Source organism: Neoarius graeffei, chromosome 4 (genome assembly GCF_027579695.1).
Source record: "Neoarius graeffei isolate fNeoGra1 chromosome 4, fNeoGra1.pri, whole genome shotgun sequence".
Taxonomy (NCBI): domain Eukaryota; kingdom Metazoa; phylum Chordata; class Actinopteri; order Siluriformes; family Ariidae; genus Neoarius; species Neoarius graeffei.
The window spans coordinates 74370359-74393919 of NC_083572.1; the positions used below are offsets into that span (position 1 = coordinate 74370359).

Here is a 23561-nt window from a genome sequence, read left to right on the forward strand (position 1 = left end):
TCATGCACATTATTTGCTAGGGAATCCCCTCAAATTAAATAACTTCCCAGCCACATCAATCCTTTAAACAAGCCTTCAAAGTTATAATATTTCCCCAATATTACTAGCTACAGGGATGCAAACACAACCATGGTCAAAAAAGAGTGAGGTAGCGCGGCGACGCGGACCCCCCACACACACACACACACAAAATATCAGTCAGACTTCAATACGGTCCATCCAGACACAAACGAATTTCGCTTCGCTCTCATTGACTTTGAAAGGAGGCGAAATTCGCCAATGTTTTTGCTTAATTTAGACAGCCTAAGTGACTGTAATGTTGTGGCTACCATAGGGCTGCACGATTATGGAAAAAATGATAATCACGATTATCTTGATCAAAATTGTAATCACGATTATTAATCACAATTATTCTTGATGTTAGGGAAATCACTTAAATTTTATTTCACTATATTCAAACAAACAATATGAACAGCTTTCAGTGCAGAATGAAATTTAAAAGACAAATTCTGATTTCCAAATGACAAATAAATGAAATTTATCCAAGAAATTACCAAAGGATGAAGGAACTGAAAACTCAATTGCAACAATTACATAGCATTATACTGAGGCCTACAAGTTTTTAGCTAGAAAGACCAGCCTATCAACATGCTCTGGCTTTAAACATGAGCGAAGGCAGGTCACAACATTGCCTCCAGTGCTAGATAGTCTGTTGTTCCGACATAGTTAGCTTTTCTCTCTCACCTCAATCTGTTACCTACTCTCACGCCATTAGGGGGCGAACCGACACATGTAAGGTTTCATTACTGTGACTTGGCTTGCTTGCTTATTGAAACCTTACATGCGTCGGTTCACCCCCTAATGGTCAAAAAGTGCTTGATCAGATATGCAGCAGAGCTCGCATTTTAAATGGAAATCACGATTTTCATTTAATTTAATCGTGGCAGCCAAAATCGCGATTTTCGATTAAATTCGATTAATTGTGCAGCCCTTGGCTACCACGAACTCATATAACACACACATGGGTTACACATTACCATTTGATCACTCGATGTTCTAAAATAGCAGCTAGTCGGGTGCTAACGGTTAGCATTTAACTAAGCCAGACAGCCACAAACTTTAAGACCAATTCTTGCACGTATAGAACGGTATTACGGCACTTAAATATTATCTAGGAACAAAAAACAATAGTCATTAACCCATGTAGACACTACGTTGAGAACATATACAGTCATCATGCAACTCCTCAAATAACATTATGTTTTTCAGGCGTTTTTTACCCCAAGGATAGGTCATGGCTAATATGGTTAGATGAAGGAGGCTAGGTTACGAGAGACAAAGTTAATATATGCACAATTATTTTAACACTTACGCTTTGATTGTAGACGAGTAAATGACTTCCACTTCAACGCTGATCGTTTACTCCCAGTCACCGAGGCTCCAAAGAAATACACACTAGTAGATGAAATTCAGCAAGTTGATAAATGAACACACCGATCTGAGGAAAAGCCCGGGAGTCACGTTCCTTAGCAACCAGATTGCCCAGCCATCGGTTCCATCCACTGACAGTGTAGCAGCTAGCAGTTTGTAACGGAACGCTGTTGAATATTATAATAGCAGCAAACAGCTACACTGTCAATCTTACTGTCAATGGTTCCATACATCCACCAGGGGGAACTAAACGTTGTATGGTCTGCACAGTACTCGGGTCTATCATTACTACCAGAGTGGATTACCGGAGAGCAACCCCCCCCCCCCCCCCCAAAAAAAAAAACCTCTTCGGATCTGCACGAATTACACAAGTCGCCCAAAATGCCGGGGAAAAAGCGGAATGCGCTGAAAAGCGCGCCGTTTGCACGCCTGTAGCTAAATGGTCACTATTATTGTAAAAAATGATAATTACACAAAACTGTGAGCTACTGGATCGCCACACCAGAGTGGATCCAACAATTGGGGATTTTATGGATAAAAATTCTCAGCTCTGGCACTTTGCAGGTTTCTGGAAAAAGTAATGCATACACACTCACAGACGACACGCACTACAACATTTAGCGAGAAAACAAGACGTGAAAAAAAAAAAAAACACACAAGCAGATAGTACATAGGGAAAGCAGTTTTAAATAAAGTTCAAAGCCAAGTTCAGATCTAAGCAGTAGAGCAAATATAGTACAGTAAATTAAAGGCAGCCAAGCAGCTCAACAGCAACTGTTTGAGAATAAATGTGTCCTGCTGAGTAACCAGTTAACCTTTTCCTTATTTACTAATCACACTATCAGAGAGAGAGAGCATGATTACGTGATTACTGCAGCAAACCCCGTCATGACACAGTCAGCTGACGGATTACAAGATCCCACATACCACATGCGTGTCTTACATGATCATTAACATTATAGGTGAAAATGAAATGTAATCATTCTTCAACCAGACATTTGAGAAATGTCTAATTAAATAGCTGGAAAAGCACGAGCTGGATGAAATCCCTCTAATTTCAGAGACCCAGTGACAGGCTGGATGTTTAATTGTACCTTGCTCCATGCTGTAGTGCCACTGCTGGAAGTTGCGGCCAATGATGATGAAGTTCCTGGTGCTGGATGGAGGATGGCTGACAGGTTGGACGTGTGACAGAGGGACAAAGAGGTCTCCTTGAGGAGAACTGCATAAGACAGGAAGAAATATGACTCCTTAGAATATGAAGGACAATTACAGTATTGTGTGTGCACTAAAAAGCTTCATTTCAATCAAATCAAGGCTCTGTCCTAAACACTAGAACTCCAGTCTCGTCAGTTTCCTCACTAGAACATCAAATATCCCGAATGCTACAAGACGTACAGCAGAATCCATTCTGAAATGTCCTCATATAAGCTGTATTCAACTAAAGGTCGTAACTTATAATTCCTGATCTCTGACTAGGAATAACTAAAGAAAACACGCTCTCAACGCAAACTGCTACTCGGGAACTCAGAATGGTCTTCTCAACTCCGAGTTCCTCCAAGTTCAGCAAGTGACGTCAAATCAACATGGCTGAGCACAGCATGAGCAGTAACCAAAGTTGCACTTCTTACCTTTGAATAAGTTATGCTGTGGATACACAAGTACTGACTTTAGATCAATCAACATACAGACATGACCACGAGTTGGCCTCGTGGTTAGCGTGTCCGTCTCTTGATCGGGAGATCGCGAGTTCTACTCACGGTCGGGTCATACCAAAGACCATCATAAAAATGGTACCTACTGCCATCTGGCAAGGCACGCTGCAATACAGATGCGAGTGGGGAGTCAAACTCTCGTGGTTACCAGAGGACTAGCCCCACCCACACACACACTGTAACCCTAGCTAGGTAACAGGCGAGAGGCCGAGGGCTACGAAACGGGGATCGGCGCTGCCCTATGCGCCACATGACGTGAGAAGGACTTTGATTTTTAAAAAAATTTTTTTTTTGACATACAGACATATTAGGCGGCACGGTGGTGTAGTGGTTAGCGCTGTCGCCTCACAGCAAGAAGGTCCGGGTTCGGGCCCCGGGGCCGGCGAGGGCCTTTCTGTGCGGAGTTTGCATGTTCTCCCCGTGTCCGCGTGGGTTTCCTCCGGGTGCTCCGGTTTCCCCCACAGTCCAAAGACATGCAGGTTAGGTTAACTGGTGACTCTAAATTGACCGTAGGTGTGAATGTGAGTGTGAATGGTTGTCTGTGTCTATGTGTCAGCCCTGTGATGACCTGGCGACTTGTCCAGGGTGTACCCCGCCTTTCGCCCGTAGTCAGCTGGGATAGGCTCCAGCTCGCCTGTGACCCTGTAGAACAGGATAAAGCGGCTAGAGATAATGAGATGAGATGAGACAGACATATTAGCTTGTTAAATCTAACACTGACGATACAGTTTGGTGTTCTGAGGAGGACAATCAGCTGTCTGGCTTGTTGCTAACAAACAAAAGACAAAAAAAAATATGGAGGCTTTCATGTTTTCTTTTTTTTTTCCACCCCCCACTTTGTCGCTTGAATGCACAGAGGTCAAAAATGACAATTCTGAGCTCGAACTTCCCAAGAAAAATGCCGCTATAGTCTTTGTAATACTGTACGTACTCTTAATTTATGTAATGCAAGGTTGACGTATGTAAAGTGTACTCATGATGCTTTGCAAGCATTTATCAGTTATAACGTGACTGTGAATAGAGAATAACATTCAAATGATTACAGTATGTGATGAGTTGGCTATACTAACTGTAACATACAACTAGAGACAATGTTTGTGTGCCAGTGACCTCTGGTTTTACATGATGCAGTAATACACTGAGTCAGTGGTGGACCGTTACTATTAGAGCTGGGACTTCAGCTCAGCCAAAACTTAGCCAGACGCACCAAAAAAGCAACAGGGCAAAGGATTTTGCAGGGGATTAGCGACAGGCTGCCAGGTTGCTCCATTGTATGTAGTTGTCGGTGTTTAGTTTAAATGTAACTAAGTAATTTATATGGGAAAATGAACAAGTGTGTGTGAAAAATACTGTAGCGAGTGTGTGTGGAAGAAGAGTCTGGAGACAGAAATCTTAGTTTCTCTGTGCTACTTGCTCTCAATACCACTGGATTGACTGCTTTATTAGCATTATTCGCCAACACTACTAATGAACGCTACACCGGCTGGAAGGTGACTTCACTGCTGTGCTGACAGCGCTGATTCGTGGTTAAGCTCGCATTCGCCTTCGAGTAGGCCGAGGGTGATAAATTTTTGGTCCCACCCACTATAAATCAAAATCTGACTGGTTAATTCATCCGTCACTTCCTACATAAACATACACTGCCATGGCCTTCTGTCCTGGCAATGAAGTCCTAACCAATGAGTGAGCCAGCTCTAAACTCTTCTCAGTCTAGAGACAACAAACAAAAAAAATATATAATTGGATAACTCCATAATGTTTTCAGGACAGTAACCCTTTCATTTCTGAAGCAAATTTGATAGAAAATGAGGCCAAATTAGAATCAGAAGAGAATAATTATAATGAAATTATGAAAAAATGAAAGAAATGAAAGAAATTAAATAACATTTGAAATGGTGATATGTTTGGGCCTTGATGGTTCCCCTCTGCTCTGAGTGTAATACATGCCACTATCTGTATCTGTTCAGGACTTCAAATATTCATTGCTGTATTGGGAGACTAAACCAAAGTAGGAGTGGCCTCAATCAAGCTTTTAAAAAAAAAAAAAAAAAAAGAAGAGCCACCCCACCGCACTGCCCCCAAAAACGATGAAAAAAATATAGATGCAGAAATGCCAGGAACTGTCACCATGGTCTGTGAACTCTAACTGTTCCTCAAACTCAGCTACAGTGGATATATAAAGTGTACACACCCCGTTAAAATTATAATTTTTTTTTTTTACATCAGAAAAACCTAAGACCACGATAAATAATTTCAAAACTTTCCCCACCTTTAATGTGACCTATAACCTGTACAATTCAACTGAAAAACAAACAAATCTGTTAGGGGGAAAAACATAAACGGACAATAAGCCGATTGCATAAGTATGCACACCCTTAAACTAATAGTTTGTTGAAGCACCTTTTGATTTAATTACAGCATTCAGTCTTTTTGCGTTCACGCCTGCCATCAATTAAAATGACTCTGATTAACCCCAAATAAAGTTCAGACATTTACTCCGTTGCATCCTCCAGCAAAAGCCAGGGTTCACAGAGAGCTTAGAAAGCATCAACGGGATCTCAGTGTTGAAAGGTATCAGTCAGGAGAAGGGTACAAAAACATTTCCATGGCATTAGATATACCATGGAGCACAGTGAAGACAGTCATCAAGAAGTGGAGAAAATATGGGACAACACTGATGTTACCGAGAACTGGACGTCCCTCCAAAATCGATGAAAAGACAAGATGAAAGCTGGTCAGGGAGGCTGCCGAGAGGCCGACAGCAACACTGAAGGAGCTGCAGGAATTTCTGGCAAGTACTGGTTGTGTACTACACGTGACAATCTCCCGTATTCTCCATGTGTCTGGACTATGGAGGTAGAGTCACAAGACGGAAGCCTTTTCTTACAAAGAAAAACATCCAGGCCCGGCTAAATTTTGCAACAAAAAAACCCCACATCAACTCTCCCAAAACCATGTGGGAAAATGTGTTATGGTCTGATGAAACCTAGGTTGAACTTTTTGGCCACAATTCCAAAAGGTATGTTTGGCGCAAAAACAACACTGCACATCACCAAAAGAACACCATCCCCACGGTGAAGCATGGTGGTGGCAGCATCATGTTTTGGGCTTGTTTTTCTTCAGCTGGAACAGGAGCTTTAGTCAAGGTGGAGGGAATTATGAACAGTTCTAAATACCAGTCAATTTTGGCCCAAAACCTTCAGGTGTCTGCTAGAAAGCTGAAGATGAAGAGGAATTTCATCTTTCAGCACGACAATGACCCCAAGCATACATCGAAATCAACAAAAGAATGGCTTCACCAGAAGAAAATTACAAGTTTTGGAATGGTCCAGCCAGAGCCCAGACCTAAATCCAATTGAAAATCTGTGGGTGACCTGAAGAGGGCTGTGCACAAGAGATGCCCTCGCAATCTGACAGATTTGGAGCGCTGTTGCAAGGAAGAGTGGGCAAATATCGCCAAGTCTAGATGTGGCAGGCTGATAGACTCCGACCCAAAAAGACTGAATGCTGTAATTAAATCAAAAGGTGCTTCATACTTATGCAACCAGCTTATTGTACATTTTTTTTTCCTAACGTTTTTCCCCTGAACAGATTTGTTTGTTTTTCAATTGAATTGTACAGGTTATAGGTCACATTAAAGGGATAGTTCGGGATTTTTGACATGAATCTGTATGGCATCCCCATCAATAGTGTCGTGCAAACACACTGACTTACCCCCGACAGCATCCTGTGAGTCCAGTTCTTGTCCAGTTTTGCTCCAGACGAAAGTAGTCCGGCAAGTTTGTTGGGGTCACGAAAGTAAAACGTTTTTCGTCTCAAAACAGTATGTGTTCAAAAGAGTGATATATTTGCATCACAAAATCGTTGTCAAATAAAAAGTCAGACCTCGAGATCGCTTGGCACTATTTTCTCTCCCTTCTCATCACTGCGCGCTGCCGCCAGGTGACAGCCACGGCTGTTTCATTCATTGTTTACTAGTGATGGGAATTTCGGCTCTTTTGGCTCTTCTTACTATAAGGAGCCGGCTCTTTCGGAAGATTTTTTATAATTATTTCTCATGACTTGCACATTCACATCGAGTACACATATCAATGCAAATTAACACGAAGGGATTTACTAGACCAATTTATATCTGGAACTATTTTCAGCCACAGCACAGGCAAAGCACCGCTGCAGGCGCAAAGACACCGCGCAGCACCTGAAAACGGGTTTTCAGGTACTGCGCACCCGTTTTCAGGCGCTGCGCGGTGCTTTGCCTGTGCTGTGGCTGAAAATAGTTCCAGATACAAATTGGTCTAGTAAATCCCTTCGTGTTAATTTGCATTGATATGTGTACTCGACGTGAATGTGCAAGTCATGAGAAATAATTATAAAAAATCTTCCGAAAGAGCCGGCTCCTTATAGTAAGAAGAGCCAAAAGAGCCGAAATTCCCATCACTAGTAAACAATGAATGAAACAGCCGTGGCTGTCACCTGGCGGCAGCGCGCAGTGATAAGAAGGGAGAGAAAATAGTGCCAAGCGATCTCGAGGTCTGACTTTTTATTTGACAACGATTTTGTGATGCAAATATATCACTCTTTTGAACACATACTGTTTTGAGACGAAAAACGTTTTACTTTCGTGACCCCAACAAACTTGCCGGACTACTTTCGTCTGGAGCAAAACTGGACAAGAACTGGACTCACAGGATGCTGTCAGGGGGTAAGTCAGTGTGTTTGCACGACACTATTGATGGGGATGCCATACAGATTCATGTCAAAAATCCCGAACTATCCCTTTAAAGGTGGGGAAAGTTTTGAAATTATTTATCGTGGTTTCATTTTTTTTTTTACATCCGAAAAACCTATCATTTTAACAGGTTGTGTACACTTTTTATATCCACCGTACATCACACAATTTCATAATTGATCTCAACAGGACTGTTTTAACCCTTCTCGTGTCGTTATTATCAGAAGAATATAAATGATTTTTTTTTTTTTAATTCCCAAAACATAAACAAACTAGTAATCTCATGCTGACAACTGGACCAGTTCGTAATGAAGCACATCACAGTCTCTCATTTTTATTAAGATTGCCTTCACATCTGACAGTTGCCTTGTCCTCACATGAAAGATTAAATCCTCCTGCTCATGTAATTTTTTGTTGCTGTGTCCTGTGCGATCCCAGACCCAATGCCCACTTCTAGTCTCAAACTAGATGCCCTGTAAACCTTTCTGTCATGTTTTAAAAACAAGCATGCCTGTCTTTTTCCTGTTTAAAACAATCCAAATCATTATGAATAAAGCATTTCATTCATTTACATCCATACTATGTACACCATCCTAAACTCGATGAAAACTTTCCTGATGAATATAACTGGTTATGATAAATACTAGTTTAATGCATCATTATTCAAGAACGCAAGCCCAAAATGTGTGTTTTGTTGAAAGTGATCATGAGCAGAACAGAAGAAAAGATTTCCGCTCTGTACCTGGTCCTTTCAAAAACCTTCACGGCAGTGTCTGGGGCGAGAGACGACACCAGATTCACCACCTCTGTGATGATGGAAGGAAGGAGGAAGAGAGACGAGATCTCAGTTGTGCAGTGCTGGATGGATGGACAACCTGGAAAATAAAAAAAATAAGTAAATCAAGAGAGAGAGAGAGCGAGGGGAGATTGATTGGTTATAATAATTATTACTCTTAATATAGCTATAACAATAACTAGAACAGCAGCCACTCAAACACCGTATGTACTGAAAAAGTGAACCTCACCTAGTTTGGCCATGTAGATGACCCACAGCTGGAAGGAGGATTGATAGAGTGGGTGAAGAGTGCCAATGTCTCCCTCCTCTAACTTAGTCACATGGCGCCTGGAGACAGAAAGTATGTGTGTGTGTGGGGGGGAGAGAGAGAGAGAGAGAGAGAGAGAGAGATGCTTCAGTGAAAATGTCCAGAATATTAATGTTATAACAGAGTGCCATGTTTGAATTTTTAGGAAAACTTTGCATAAATGACATTGGCACTTAACCTAGAAAATAGACTCTGAACAAATGCAAGTCATTACTAGTAGAACTCTTGGGCGGCACGGTGGTGTAGTGGTTAGCACTGTCGCCTCAAAGCAAGAAGATTCTGGGTTCGAACCTTGCGGCCAACGGGGGCCTTTCTGTGTGGAGTTTGCATGTTCTCCCCGTGTCCCCGTGGGTTTCCTCCGGGTGCTCCGGTTTCCTCCACAGTCCAAAGACATGCAGGTTAGGTAAAATACCCAGCCACTAGGGTTGCACAAGTCAGCGCATACTTGGTGCCAGTCCCAAGCCCGGACCAACTGGGGAGGGTTGCGTCCAGTGTATTATTATTTTTTTTAATTTAAAAAACAAAACAAACCCTATGCCAAATCAAATATGCAGAATAGATCCGATTTTGCTCCCCTAACAGGGGGCAGCCGAAAGATGATTAACAGTATAACTTGTTTTACAACCCCTGGCAAAAAGTATGGAATCACCAGTCTTGGATGAGCACTCATTCAAACGTTTTATTCTGTAGAACAAACTCAGATCACAAACATGATACAATAATAAAGTCATTCCCAAGTGCAACTTCTTGGCCTTCAGAAACACTAAAATAAACGAAGAAAATACATTGTGATAGTCAGCAAATGTTACTTTTATAGACCAAGCACAGGGGAAAAAATATGGAATCACTCAATTCTGAGGAAAAAAAATATGGAATCACTCAATTTTCAGGTAGAAAATAAGGACTCACCCAGTCAATTTCCTTTCCCTAAATTGACACCTGCCTCAGATTAGATCTGCTCGTTAGTCTGCAGTTAGAAACAGCGCAGTTATCGCACCTTGGAGGGCTGCTGGATCAAGTGGATTGGCAAGAATCATGGCTCCAACAAGAGAGATGTCTCTTGAAACAAAAGAGAGGATTGTCAAACTTCTTAAAGAAGGTAACTCTTCACGCATGCTTGCCAAAGATGTGGGCTGTTCACAGTCAGCTGTATCTAAGATATGGACCAAGTACAAACAGCATGGGAAGGTTTTTAAAGCCAAGCGTACTGGTAGACCAAGGAAGACATCAAAGTGTCAAGACAAAAAACTTAAGGCCATATGTCTTGAAAAACGAAAAAGTACAACAAAACAAATGAAGCATAAATGGGAGGAAGCTGGAGTCAATGTACAAGTATGTGACCGAACCGTGAGAAATCGCCTAAAGGAAATGGGATTTTTATATAGGAAAGCTAAAAGAAAACCATCATTGACACCTAAACAGAAAAGAACAAGACTACAATGGGCTAAGGAGAAGCAATCATGGACTGTGGATGACTGGATGAAAGTTATCTTCAGTGATGAATCACGAATCTGCATTGGACAAGGTGATGATGCTGGAACTTTTGTTTGGTGCCGTTCCAGTGAGATTTATGAAGAGGACTGCCTGAAGAAAACATCAAATTTCCACAATCCTTGATGATATGGGGCTGCATGTCAGGCAAAGGCACTGGGGAGATGGCTGTGGTTACTTCTTCAATAAATGCACAGGTTTACATTGACATTTTGGACAGTTTTCTTATCCCTTCAATTGAAAAGATGTTTGGGGATGATGAAATAATTTTCCAAGATGACAATGCATCGTGCCATAGAGCAAAAACTGTGAAAGCATTCCTTGGTGAAAGACACATCCAGTCAATGTCATGGCCTGCAAATAGTCCAGATCTCAACCCAATAGAAAACTTGTGGTGGAAATTGAAAAAAAAAAAAAAAGGTCCACGACAAGGCTCCGGCCTGCAAAGCTGATCTGGCAACTGCAATCAAAGAGAGTTGGCACCAGATTGATGAAGAATACTGTTTATCACTCATCAAGTTCATGCCTAAGAGACTGCAAGCCGTTATAAAAGCCAGAGGTGGTGCAACTAAGTACTAGTGATGTGTTTTGAATGTTCTTTTGTTTGTCTGTTTTTCATGATTCCATATTTTTTTCCTCAGAATTGAGTGATTCCATATTTTTTTCCCTGTGCTTAGTCTATAAAAGTAACATTTACTGACTTCCACAATGCTTTTTCTTCATTTCTTTTAGTGTTTCTGAAGGCCAAGAAGGTGCACTTTGGAATGACTATTATTGTATCGTTTGTAATCCGAGTTTGTTCTACAGAATAAAACGTGTGAATGAGTGCTCATCCAAGACTGGTGATTCCATACTTTTTGCCAGGGGTTGTATACGTTTTAAACAGGGTATTCATTTTCTTAGTCTATTAATTCTCGTTTTGTTCTTGATGTTATATTAAATGCAGTTATTTTGATCGTGACTCATTTCCAGTGACTTATTGACGTCTGCACAATAATGACTTGGACACTTTTCCAAAAATCCCAGGTACCCTTACAAATCTAGCTAAATATCAGCAACATTACTGTGGATCAATAAATAAAAACTATGTAGCACAATAAATCGAAGCCTTTATTTATCACATGTACACTCAAGCATAGCGAAAGGTCCCATCTGAAGCAGTGAACACACGCATGCACATAGAAGTGAGCAATGAGCATACAGTGGGCAGCTATGCTACAGCACCCGGGGAGCAGTTGTGGGTTAGGTGCCTTGCTCAAGGGCACTTCAGCCCAACCTTCAGACCATGGCCACCCCATGTTAGCCTAACCTGCATGCCTTTGGACTGTGGGGGAAACCGGAGCACCCGGAGGAAACCCATGCAGACACGGGGAGAATATGCAAACTCCACACAGAAAGGCTCTCGTCGGCTGCTGGGCTCGAACCCGGACCTTCTTGCTGTGAGGCGACAGCGCTAACCGCTACACCACCGTGCAAATTGATTGCAGTCCATCTCTTTCTATACACAGTTCATCAGCCTCCCTATTACCTGCCCATCAATGGAAAGGGATCACCACCAGACAGCACTCAGCAGATATTATTTGGATGTTAATCCATCTCAGCACTGCTGGGGTCTCAAACACCACCGCATGAGACTGTAGCTCATCAGAGCCAGTTTCTCACCACAGCACGAATGCTGGCTGGATATTCTGTGTGATGGACGACTTCTCAACTCAGCACCGATGAACACTGAGATATTTAGCAACATAGCAGCCCCATACACACTAACCCACCATCACCATAACGATATTACAACTGTGAGGAGAATGGCTCACCACATCAACACCAGTTCTCTGGTTGTCCTTTCTAGTGATGTGCTCTACATTTACGCCGTGTCTCTATAAAGCCATGGAACTGATAGTCTCTGCCAGTTTAAGCACAGATACAGGGTGGGTGTTCTGTACAAACAGTTTGTGGAGTGTGTGTGTACCTTTGAGCCTGTTCCCTCTCAACTGCCACAGCCTTCTCATGACTCCATTGCTGTTTGACACTTTCTGTTTTGTGTCTCCTCCGTGACACACGGCTGTCCTCCGCCTTCTCTTGCACAATGTCGTCTGTCGTCTTTGGACTGCCCAGTTCTGACGAGTCCGGTTTACTCTAACACACAATATTGAAATGCATCTATTGCATTCTGCCTCTTACTTATTTACTAACCACATTCCATTATTCATGTATGGCTGTTTAGATCTATATCTGTATTATATTCTGCACCGAACTGCCTGAACTGTTGGAGCATTTTTTTTTTTTTTTAACTTCCTTGCAGCATTAATAAATACGCAAGAATCTCTGTTTGGCAAACACTCAATCAATCCGTCAATCAGGATCTGTCTGGCCATCTGTCTGTAGAGCTGTTTACTCATTTATCCATCCATCCATCCATCTACAGTGGTATGCAAAAGTTTGGGCACCCCTGGTCAAAATTGCTGTTACTGTGAATGGTGAAGCAAGTTGAAGATGAAATGATCTCCAAAAGGCATAAAGTTAAAGATGACTCATTCCCTTTATATTTTAAGCAAAAACTATTTTTTTTTTTCTTCATCTTTTACATTTTTAAAATGACAAAAAAGGAAAAGGGCCCGAAGCAAACGTTTGGGCACCCTGCATGGTTAGTACCTAGTAACACCCCCTTTGGCAAGTATCACAGCTTGTAAACACTTTTTGTAGCCGCTAATAATCTTTCAGTTCTTACCTGGGGGATTTTCACACATTCGTCCTTGCAAAAGGCTTCCAATGCTACAAGTTTCTTGGGCTGTCTTGCATGCACTGCTTTTTTGAGATCTATCCACAGCTTTTCAATGATGTTTAGGTCAGGGGACTGTGAGGGCCAGGGCAAAACCTTCAGCTTGTGCCTCTTGAGGTATTCCATTGAAGTCCTACTTCCTTGTCTCCAGACCGCCAGATGGCGCAGTTTAGACTGTGTCGAAACCCCTTGCGCTAGCCGCATCTCTTGCCGAGAATTTATACACAAGTTGTCAACTTGTGATGTATGACGTGCCCTAAATGATAAAACAGTAGCATGCACGTCTATCATTGCCTTTCGCTTTCTCGCCGTTGTCGAGATCAGACGTGGATGCAACACAGCTATCTTAAGGAGTTGTCTCCAACAGCTGGCTCCACAATTTTACCCTTCGGATCGGACTGAATATATCAATGGATTCCAGGGCCAGGGCAAAACTTGTGCCTCTTGAGGTATTCCATTGTAGATTTTGAGGTGTGTTTTGGATCATTGTCTTATTGTAGGACTCATCCTCTTTTTAACTTCAACTTTTTTACAGATGGTGTGATGTTTGCTTCCAGAATTTGATGGTATTTATTCGAATCTATGCTTCCCTCGACCAGTGAAATGTGCCCTGTGCCACTGGCTGCAACACAACCCCAAAGCATGATCGATCCACACCCATGCTTCAGAGTTGGAGAGGTGTTATTTTCCTGGAATTTGGCACCCTTTTTTCTCCAAACATACCTTTGCACATTGTGGCCAAAAAGTTCTATTTTGATTTCATCAGTCCACAGGACGTGTTTCCAAAATGCATCAGGCTTATTTAAATGTTCATTTGCAAACTTCAGACGCTGAATTTTGTGGCTAGGACGCAGGAACGGTTTTCTTCTGATGACTCTCCCATGAAGGTCATATTTGTTCAGGTGTCGCCGCATAGTAGAACAGTGCACCACCACTCCAGGGTCTGCTAAATCTTTCTGAAGGTCTTTTGCAGTCAAACAGGGGTTTTTATTTGCCTTTCTAGCAATCCAACAAGCAGTTCTTTCAGAAAGTTTTCTTCATCTTCCAGACCTCACCTTGATCTCCACCGTTTGTTAACTGCCATTTCTTAATAACATTACAATCTGAGGAAACGGCTACCTGAAAACACTTTGCTATGTTCTTGCAGCCTTCTCCTGCTTTGTGAGCATCAATTATTTTATTATTCAGAATGTGAGGGAGTTGCTTAGAGGAGCCCATGGCTGTTGATTTTAGGGACAAGTTTGAGGAGTCAGAGAATTTATACAGCTTTGAAATCTGCATCATCTGACCTTTCCTAACGAAGAATTTGAACAAGCCACAGCTCAATAAGCTAATTAAGGTCTGGAACCTTGGTAAAAGTTACCGGAGAACTCAAATGTATTGGGGTGCCCAAACTTTCGCATGGTGTTCCTTTTATTTTTTCACTCTCCAATTGTACAAAACAAAAATAATACACAAATCTTGCAGAAAACGCTGAAATGTATCGTCTTTACCTTTATGCCTTTTGGTGATCAGTTAATCTTCTGCTCACTTAACTATTCACAGTAACAGACATTTTCAGTAAGGGTGCCCAAACTTTTGCATGCCACTGTATATCTGCTTGTCTGTATGCATGCTTCAGTGTTTGCTCACTGAAGCCTCATTAATTACATGAAAGCTGTATGTCTGTGCGCGCGCATATATATATATATATATATATATATATATATATATGCATGCACGCACACACACACGTGTGTGTATTGGCTGACTAATGGTGCTCATCTGATGCTGATAAAGACCTACACACTCAGCAAGCATGAGACACCCACCAAAATTTCCCAGAAGCTCCGTCGCATGTTTTTTCCAGTGGGCGTGGTCGACTCAGGAGTGTTGGCTCCAGTCGTGGGGGTGGAGCTCGGGGCAGAGCTAAGCGAGATTGGGACAGGGCCACTTTTAACCGTGGAGGCTCGTCGAGGGCTTTCCTTTACATCTTTACTCTCAGACAGAGGACTGATACCTGAAATGCACAGCATTTTTCAGTGAAGACTTGATATTCAAAAGTAATTTATAAAAAGAAGAAAATTAACATACTTCACAAAGAGCGTGTGATGTAATGACTATTTTTTACAAATGTGTAATAAGGACCTGACTGTAAAAGTGAGTCCAAGAGCGCACTGTAGGCCTATTTGGGGCTTATTTTTCAAGAACGCATTTTTAAAACCCCTTTCCCCCCCGTGTATGTCTCCATAGACACACATATTACAAACAGAGATAACTTATGATGTCATTCTCTGCACAGAAACCTGGCCACAATACTACTTTGTCCTCTCTTTTCTATAAAACAATGTAAAAACATTCCCAAACACCACCACATACAGTACAATACCAGTCAAGAGTTTGGACACTTTTTCGAATTCAATAGTTGACTTTATGTTTATTAATTAAAAAGACACATCATGTCTTAAAGTAATGACGGATGTTGCTTCTCTTTACTTAGTTGAGTGGTTCATGACATAATATGGATTACTACAGTTGTGGAATAGAACTATTTACTGTATTTTTATTATTTACTATTTGATCTCAAACACATTAAGGCGGCAACACAGTAAAATCCCCAGTGTTGAATTAACACCCAGAGTGTTGATTTTACACCCTGCTGTGTTTATATATGTCCAGTTGGACACAAATGAACTCTGAAAGTGTTAATTCAACACTGGGGAATTTGCTGTGAAGAAATTGCACCAATTAACTTAACTTTTGACGAGGCACACTTGTTAATTGAAAAGCATTCCAGGTGACGACCTCATGAAGCTGGTTAAGATAATGCCAATAGTGTACAAAGCATCATCAAGGTAAACACTGGCTACTTTGAAGAATCTAAAATGTGAAACATTTTGTTAAACATTTTTTGTTGACCACATAATTCTCTATGCATTCCATGTGTTATTTCATAGTTTTGATGTCTTCAGCATTGTTCTTCAGTGTACAAAATAGTCAACCTACAGAAAAACCCTATGAATGAGCAGGGGCGTCCAAACTTTTGACTGGTACTGTATATAAAAACTGATCCCGAGTCCATTGCATTGTCCTGTAACATGACCATATTTGTGCTGTGGTGAACAAGTATCCATGGGAAAAAAAAATTTCATTAATTTAAAAAGTTTCAAGCTATTGTCTAAGACAGGGGTCATCAAACTATGGCCCGCGGGCCGACTCCGGCCCGCCACCCCCCTTTGACCAGCCCCCCAGCCCCTCACCACTTGAACCGGCCCTATGAGGCAATCCCCAAAAGTGGTCATGGCCTATTTTTTTAAATTGCTTTTTGGCAAATAATAACATGTCTGCATCTTGTATTTTGTTGATTTTATCAATTAAAATTGATATTTAGTTATAAAATGAACTATTCATATTTTCTGAATTTTCGTCATATGCTCGCGATCAAGCAGTGACAGGCAGCGCACGCACAGAGAACTGTCAGTGTTCAGGACAGCAAAATGGTTAGCAGTAAGCGAAAAGCTGACAGAGAGTGCAGAGTTTTTAAAGAACAGTGGACCACCGATTATTTTTTCGTTCAGTGTAAGGACCGTGCAGTTTATCTTGTATGTAAAGAAAGTGTGTCGGTTTTCAAAGAATATAATCTGCGTCGTCACTACGAAACCCGCCACAAAGAGTATGCTAGTTTGCGAGGGCAAACAAGAGAAGACAGGATTCGGAGGATGAAATGCGGACTGGCTGCACAACAGAATGTATTCCTTCACCAAACCCAGATCAACCAGGCTGCCGTCCGAGCTAGCTATAAGGTAGCTCACCTACTAGCTACCCATGGAAAGCCGTTTACTGATAGGGACTTTGTTAAAGTATGCATGCTTGCTGTGGCCGAGGAGGTGTGTCCCGACAAGAAGGATGCGCTCAACACGGTGAGTCTCTCCGCACCTACTATGACCAGGCGAACCGAAGATTTGAGGGACGACGTGTATGACCAGCTGAATGAGAGAGCGTCAGAATTCGAGTTTTTTTGCTTTGGCCATGGATGAGAGCAATGACGTGCAGGACACAGCACAACTGCTGTGATCTATTGCTCATATTATTTTAATTTCACTGGTTTTTTTTTTATGTATTTATTTTATAGGCCTATTTATTTGACTTTTATTAAGTGCTGCAAACAATTATTATTAATATTATTAATAATATCAACAGGCCTACCTACAATTTATAATTTTCCACTCACCTTTGCCAGTGTCAATCACCTCAACTAGGCAGATGTTTCTTACCTTGACAGCTTTGATGTTATTTTTATTAGAAAATAAATAAATGGAATATCTGTGGTATTTCAAATTAAAACAAAGTGTGAAGACTCGATTACTACTTCTGCAAACCACTAGTAAAGATAAACAAATATGTGCCAGGAATCAAGTGTTGATTTCGTAGTGTGGGTATAGTAGTGGGGATATAGTAGTGGGGATGGCTGTGCCAGGCTAGTAATCTCTACTACACAATGAGGCCTGCTGGTGGTCATGTTTGTCTGGGTCATACAATTCTATGTTATATAGCTGACCCGACCCCGGCCCCCATCACAGTCAGGAACGACAATGTGGCCCCCAGAGAAAAAAGTTTGGTGACCCCTGGTCTAAGAGCTTAAAAAAAAAATTAGCAAGCTTGTTAAAATTCTCTGCAAACGTGAAGTATCAACATTTTTTAATTTTTTTTTTAATTCAAAATAAGGGAAGTTACCCAAAAGAGGCGACTGTGTCTTTGTATTCTCAACGTGTTCTCAACTCTACAGCTTTGAGCCAGTACTTATATCAAGACAAATATAACTTAACTTGAATAACATGAATTAGCGTTTGATGACAATGTGAACAAAAACAATTCTTGCTAATGGACAAAGTCCGGGGGGGGGGGGGGGGGGGGGGGGGGGATATTGACGGTAAAGTAATTTGGTCAGTGTGTTCTCACCATTATTACTGTCTTTTGGTCCTGCTTCAGGAATGCAGAACGTCTCCAGACAGAGTGGGTTTGGCAGGACCTTCATCTCCATGATGAGATCACACAGTGCGTGGCGCAGCGCTGAGCGGAGTTTCTCGGTCAGCTGCAGAGGGCTCACGTTCCCCTGCTCCCAGATATCAAACCGCACCCGTACTGTGTCACCTGAAGGCACAGTAGAGAGAGAGAGAGAAACAAACATGTGGGTGAATGTATGTATACACTCTGTCCATGATGTGGGCATTTCTTATATTATGGAAAGAATGAACAGCTATTTAGTGCAATTTTGGTTAATTATATTATGATCAATTTTTAAAAGTATGTACAATTTGCCAAGGCTCACACTGACACTCACTGCAATGAACAAAATTAATTATGGACAGTATAAGCAAAGAGTAAAATAAATATATAGTGCAGAAACTAATGATTAGAATAACGTCTCATCTCATCTCATTATCTCTAGCCGCTTTATCCTTCTACAGGGTCGCAGGCAAGCTGGAGCCTATCCCAGCTGACTACGGGAGAAAGGCGGGGTACACCCTGGACAAGTCGCCAGGTCATCACAGGGCTGACACATAGACACAGACAACCATTCACACTCACATTCACACCTACGCTCAATTTAGTCACCAGTTAACCTAACCTGCATGTCTTTGGACTGTGGGGGAAACCGGAGCACCCGGAGGAAACCCACGCGGACACGGGGAGAACATGCAAACTCCGCACAGAAAGGCCCTCGCCGGCCACGGGGCTCGAACCCGGACCTTCTTGCTGTGAGGCGACAGCGCTAACCACTACACCACTGTGCTGCTAGAATAATGTTACTTCACTATTATTATACACTGCCTAGCCAAAAAAGAAGGAGAAAAAAGGCATAATTTGGATTTAAATAAGTGAATACTTAAAAGCCTTTGATTATATAAATTACTACAGTGATTAATAATGTTTCAGCTGCCAACAGTTCTTTTAACCCAAACTCATAAAGTGAGAAGCTACTCACTGTAACAACCGTGTCAGAAAACGTATTACATGGCTGTGGAAAAGATGTTACTGTGTTTCAGAAGGGTCGACTTATTGGCTGACAAAGAAAACTAAGGAACTGGGTTCAGAACTGGCCGACGCATTATTAAAACCCTGAAAGGACAGTAGTGACCCGTCAACCATCAAGAAGAAACGTGGTTGGAACAAAATCTTGACCGATTATGATTGGAGATCACTTAAAGTGCATATCCGGGACCAATTTCGTGTTTTTTTTATATGAAAGTATGTCCCTTTACACACTTATCCAGAAGGGTAATTTTGCACAAGGCCATCTGTCTACAGCAGAAAAAAATAAAATAATAAAACGCGTCTGGAAAAATCCCAAGGGAGTCTGGAGCCAGATTCGTGACGTCACGTGCGGAAGCGCCAGCAGGCTGCGCGTGCTTGCACGGTTTCAGTGCGCAGCCTGTGTAGACCAAGTTTAGCAGCTAGCGATTTTACATTGAAATATGGAATTGTTGCCTGAGCTTCTAAACCCATGGATTCATGTATCAATGCTCATCTATCTATTGTTACATAAATCATATTTTTTCTAATTACTATTATGTATTTATATATTTCTTCATTTAGAAGAGTGCTGGCTACTGTAGGAGAAAGATTTCATAAGCTACACACATGGAATCGGCTAAGCAGGGCTGTATATACATTTAATGTGTTTGACACATCCCAAGATCTCAAGCCCTGACACGCAGATCCCTTGATACATGTGAAGTAAGTGTATTATCGCCCAGTGCTTTCGTGTTGTTTACTTTTGTGTGTCAATAAATAACATTATCCGTGTACCACACAAACACAGGAACACCTAATTTAGAGTATAGTCTCTCTTATTTCTTACCCTGGCAACAGTCAACTTGTGAATCGCTGATTTTCTTGGTCTTTTTCTCGGCTCTGCTTTGGTCCTCGGCTTCCGGGTGCCTCGCACGAAGCGCTCCCATTTCTCTCTCATTGTCCGGTCTTTTGGAAAACGATGAGTACTAATCCCATCAAGATTGATGTTGCTACACCCTCCTACGATACATCTGTTAACCATTTTAATAATTACGTGATGGTGTTGAAGAAATTTGCAGAAAACCACCAGGTCGTTGTCTCACAAACAAACCAGCGCTGACGTAGGATTCAGAGTGAGGCGTCCCGCACGCGACGTCACGAAAATCAATGTTTGCCGGGAAATCCAGATGCCGAGTTTTTTCAGAGGCGGACCAATTCGCCTCAAATGGCTTGATTTCAACTGAATGTTTCTGGTATTGCACAAGGTAAAAAAAAAATTGCACAAAATGTGACAGATATTTGACCAAAGTTTTATGTAAAATAGGAGAATTACATTGATCTTGCTCCTGAATTTACCCGTGATATGCACTTTAAACACTTGAAGTCAAACCATTTATTAAAAATAAATAAAATGAATAAACAAACAAGATCAATTGGGAGCTCCTGCTTACTTACGTATCCCCCTGATATCTTGCTTATATCAGAACGCAAGCAATCAAAGGAATAGGACACTTACTATGAATGTTGACTTCAACAAATACTTAACCCTGAAACAAGTAAGTAAAGAGCAGTGTGTCTCCCCAGGGATTTCAAATAGCATCCTGGTAAACTGGCATTTTGAAATAGCATTTTGCTTCTTGAAATAGCGTCAAAATCCACCCTATATGTTTCGTAAATACATTCAGTCGGTAAACAGGAAGTCGATGTGGGACAGACCTGAAAACGGTATACATGGTACAGAACCCCAAGCTGAAGCTCGGTACCAAATATCAAGCAGTTGTGATTTGTAGTTGCTGAGAAAAGTGTTACAAAAAAATTTGTAAATCCACACTCTCTCATCTCATTATCTGTAGCCGCTTTATCCTGTTCTACAGGGTCGCGGGCAAGCAGGAGCCTATCCCAGCTGACTACGGGCGAAAGGCGGGGTACACCCTGGACAAGTCGCCAGGTCATCACAGGGCTGACACATAGACACAGACAACCATTCACACTCACATTCACACCTACGGTCGATTTAGAGTCACCAGTTAACCTAACCTGCATGTCTTTGGACTGTGGGGGAAACCGGAGCACCCGGAGGAAACCCACGCAGACACGGGGAGAACATGCAAACTCCACACAGAAAGGCCCTCGCCGGCCCCGGGGCTCGAACCCGGACCTTCTTGCTGTGAGGCGACAGCGCTAACCACTACACCACCATGCCGCCCCTAAATCCACACTATATGTTTTGCAAATACATTCAGTCATTAAACAGGAAGTTGATGTGCGACAAACCTGAAAACGGTATACATGGTATAGAACCCCAAGCTGAAGTTCGGTACCAAGTGGCTATGATTTGTGGTTGCTGAGAGAAAAGGGTGTTTCGGACGGACGGAGATATGGACGAATGGACAGAGGTGGAGCAGATGTATAGTAGTAATAATAATAAAGTAGAACTCACAATGTTTAATAGTGAAAGTAAGAGCATTTCCACACACGCAGTGTGATGAGAACTCGCAGTATTGAGGCTAAACAGCTGTGTAGCCATCAGAAAACAACTTGTTATTGAGGATAATTAGAAGAAAAGGCTTCAATTCACTACGGAGCATGAAGATTGGACTCTGGAGCAATGGAACAAGGTCATGTGGTCTGATGATTCCAGATTTACCCTGTTCCAGAGTGATGGGTGCATCACGGTAAGAAGGGACTCACATGAAGTGATACACCAATCAATCATTCATAGTGGCCACAGTACGAGTCTCTGAAGGCAGTGTTATGATCTGTGGTTACTTCAGTTGGTCAGGTCGAGTCTCAGCAACGTTATGGGGCAATAAAATGAAGTCAGCTGATGACCTGAATGTACTGAATGACCAGGTTATACCATAAATGGATTTTTTTTCCTTCCATGATGGCACAGGCATAAAATTACGGCTAAATTGTGAATGAGTGGTTCAGGGAGTATGAGGAATCATTTTCACACATGAATTAGCCACCACAGAGTCCCGACCTTAACACCATCGAAAGTCTTTGGGATGTGCTGGAGAAGACTTGACAGAGGGGTTTGACTCTCCTCTCATTAATTCAAGATCTCAGCAAAAACTTAATGCAACTCTAAATGTAAATAAATATGACGTTGCGTACAGTTGTTGAAACAATGCCACAATGCAAGCTGAAGGTGGTCCAACATAATATTAGTGTGTGAGACTTTTTTTTTTTGGCTAGGCAGTGTAGATTTGTAGCTTCACTACTATAACTTTCCCAAGAGTAAAATGGTGGCAAGATTATCAAATGTTAATGATACAAAAACAACACCCCACCCCCCCAAAAAAAACACAAAAAAAACCCCACAACTTTTTTTTTTTTAACATGAATGTAAACAACTCAAACCTCTGTTTACAACTATGATACTCCAATTATCTTATTAGGGTGTTTAATTTTGGTGAAGCAGAATTCAGATGTCCTGCAAAATACAAGCAAGCAAGCAAGCAAGGAAGGAAGGAAGCAAGGAAGGAAGCAAGCAAGCAAACAAGGAAGGAAGCAAGGAAGGAAGGAAGGAAGCAAGCAAGGAAGGAAGCAAGCAAGCAAGCAAGGAAGCAAGCAAGCAAACAAGGAAGGAAGCAAGGAAGGAAGGAAGGAAGCAAGCAAGCAAGGAAGGAAGCAAGCAAGCAAGGAAGGAAGCAAGGAAGGAAGCAAGGAAGGAAAGAAGGAAGCAAGCAAGCAAACAAGGAAGGAAGCAAGGAAGGAAGGAAGCAAGCAAGCAAGCAAACAAGGAAGGAAGCAAACCAGCAAGCAAGGAAGGAAGGAAGCAAGCAAGGAAGGAAGCAAGCAAGCAAGGAAGCAAGCAAGCAAGCAAGGAAGCAAGCAAGCAAGGAAGGAAGCAAGCAAGCAAGCAAGCAAACAAGGAAGGAAGGAAGGAAGGAAGCAAGCAAGCAAGGAAGGAAGGAAGCAAGCAAGGAAGCAAGGAAGGAAGCAAACAAGGAAGGAAGGAAGCAAAGAAGCAAGCAAGCAAGGAAGGAAGCAAGCAAACAAGGAAGGAAGGAAGCAAGGAAGGAAGCATACAAGCAAGGGAGGGAGGGAGGGAAGAAAAAGAAAAGTGTCTCAGTGGCCAATTACGTTCAACTATATTTAAGGTATCCTCCACTATATAAAACCGTTAAGAAAGTAGCACTTAAAACATTTTTTTTTTTTGCAATATTATGTATTGTACATAACCGGATTCATTTTACATTACTTTCAAAGAAAGCCTTGCCACCATTTTATTTTGAGAAGCAGGTTCAAAACAGACCTTCTTGAGCTAAAGCTTTAAATCTGCTTTCTGACAACATCTATTGCTCAAAGCA

At 41.8% G+C, this 23561-nt stretch overlaps 1 protein-coding gene across 13 annotated transcripts in view; it reads right to left on the reverse strand.

Annotated features, from left to right (window-relative positions):
- The window catches only part of szt2 (SZT2 subunit of KICSTOR complex), a 290455-nt gene that overhangs the window by 88714 nt on the left and 178180 nt on the right, over nucleotides 1-23561 (reverse strand). For all 13 annotated transcript variants that reach the window (XM_060919698.1, XM_060919695.1, XM_060919703.1 and 10 more), the window contains 6 exons: nucleotides 18187-18378; nucleotides 15060-15247; nucleotides 12439-12605; nucleotides 8901-8998; nucleotides 8618-8750; nucleotides 2526-2653 (listed from right to left, as the gene is read on the reverse strand). In XM_060919698.1, the coding sequence (XP_060775681.1) occupies nucleotides 2526-2653; nucleotides 8618-8750; nucleotides 8901-8998; nucleotides 12439-12605; nucleotides 15060-15247; nucleotides 18187-18378 (906 nt within the window). The remainder of the gene's footprint in view (nucleotides 1-2525; nucleotides 2654-8617; nucleotides 8751-8900; nucleotides 8999-12438; nucleotides 12606-15059; nucleotides 15248-18186; nucleotides 18379-23561) is intronic.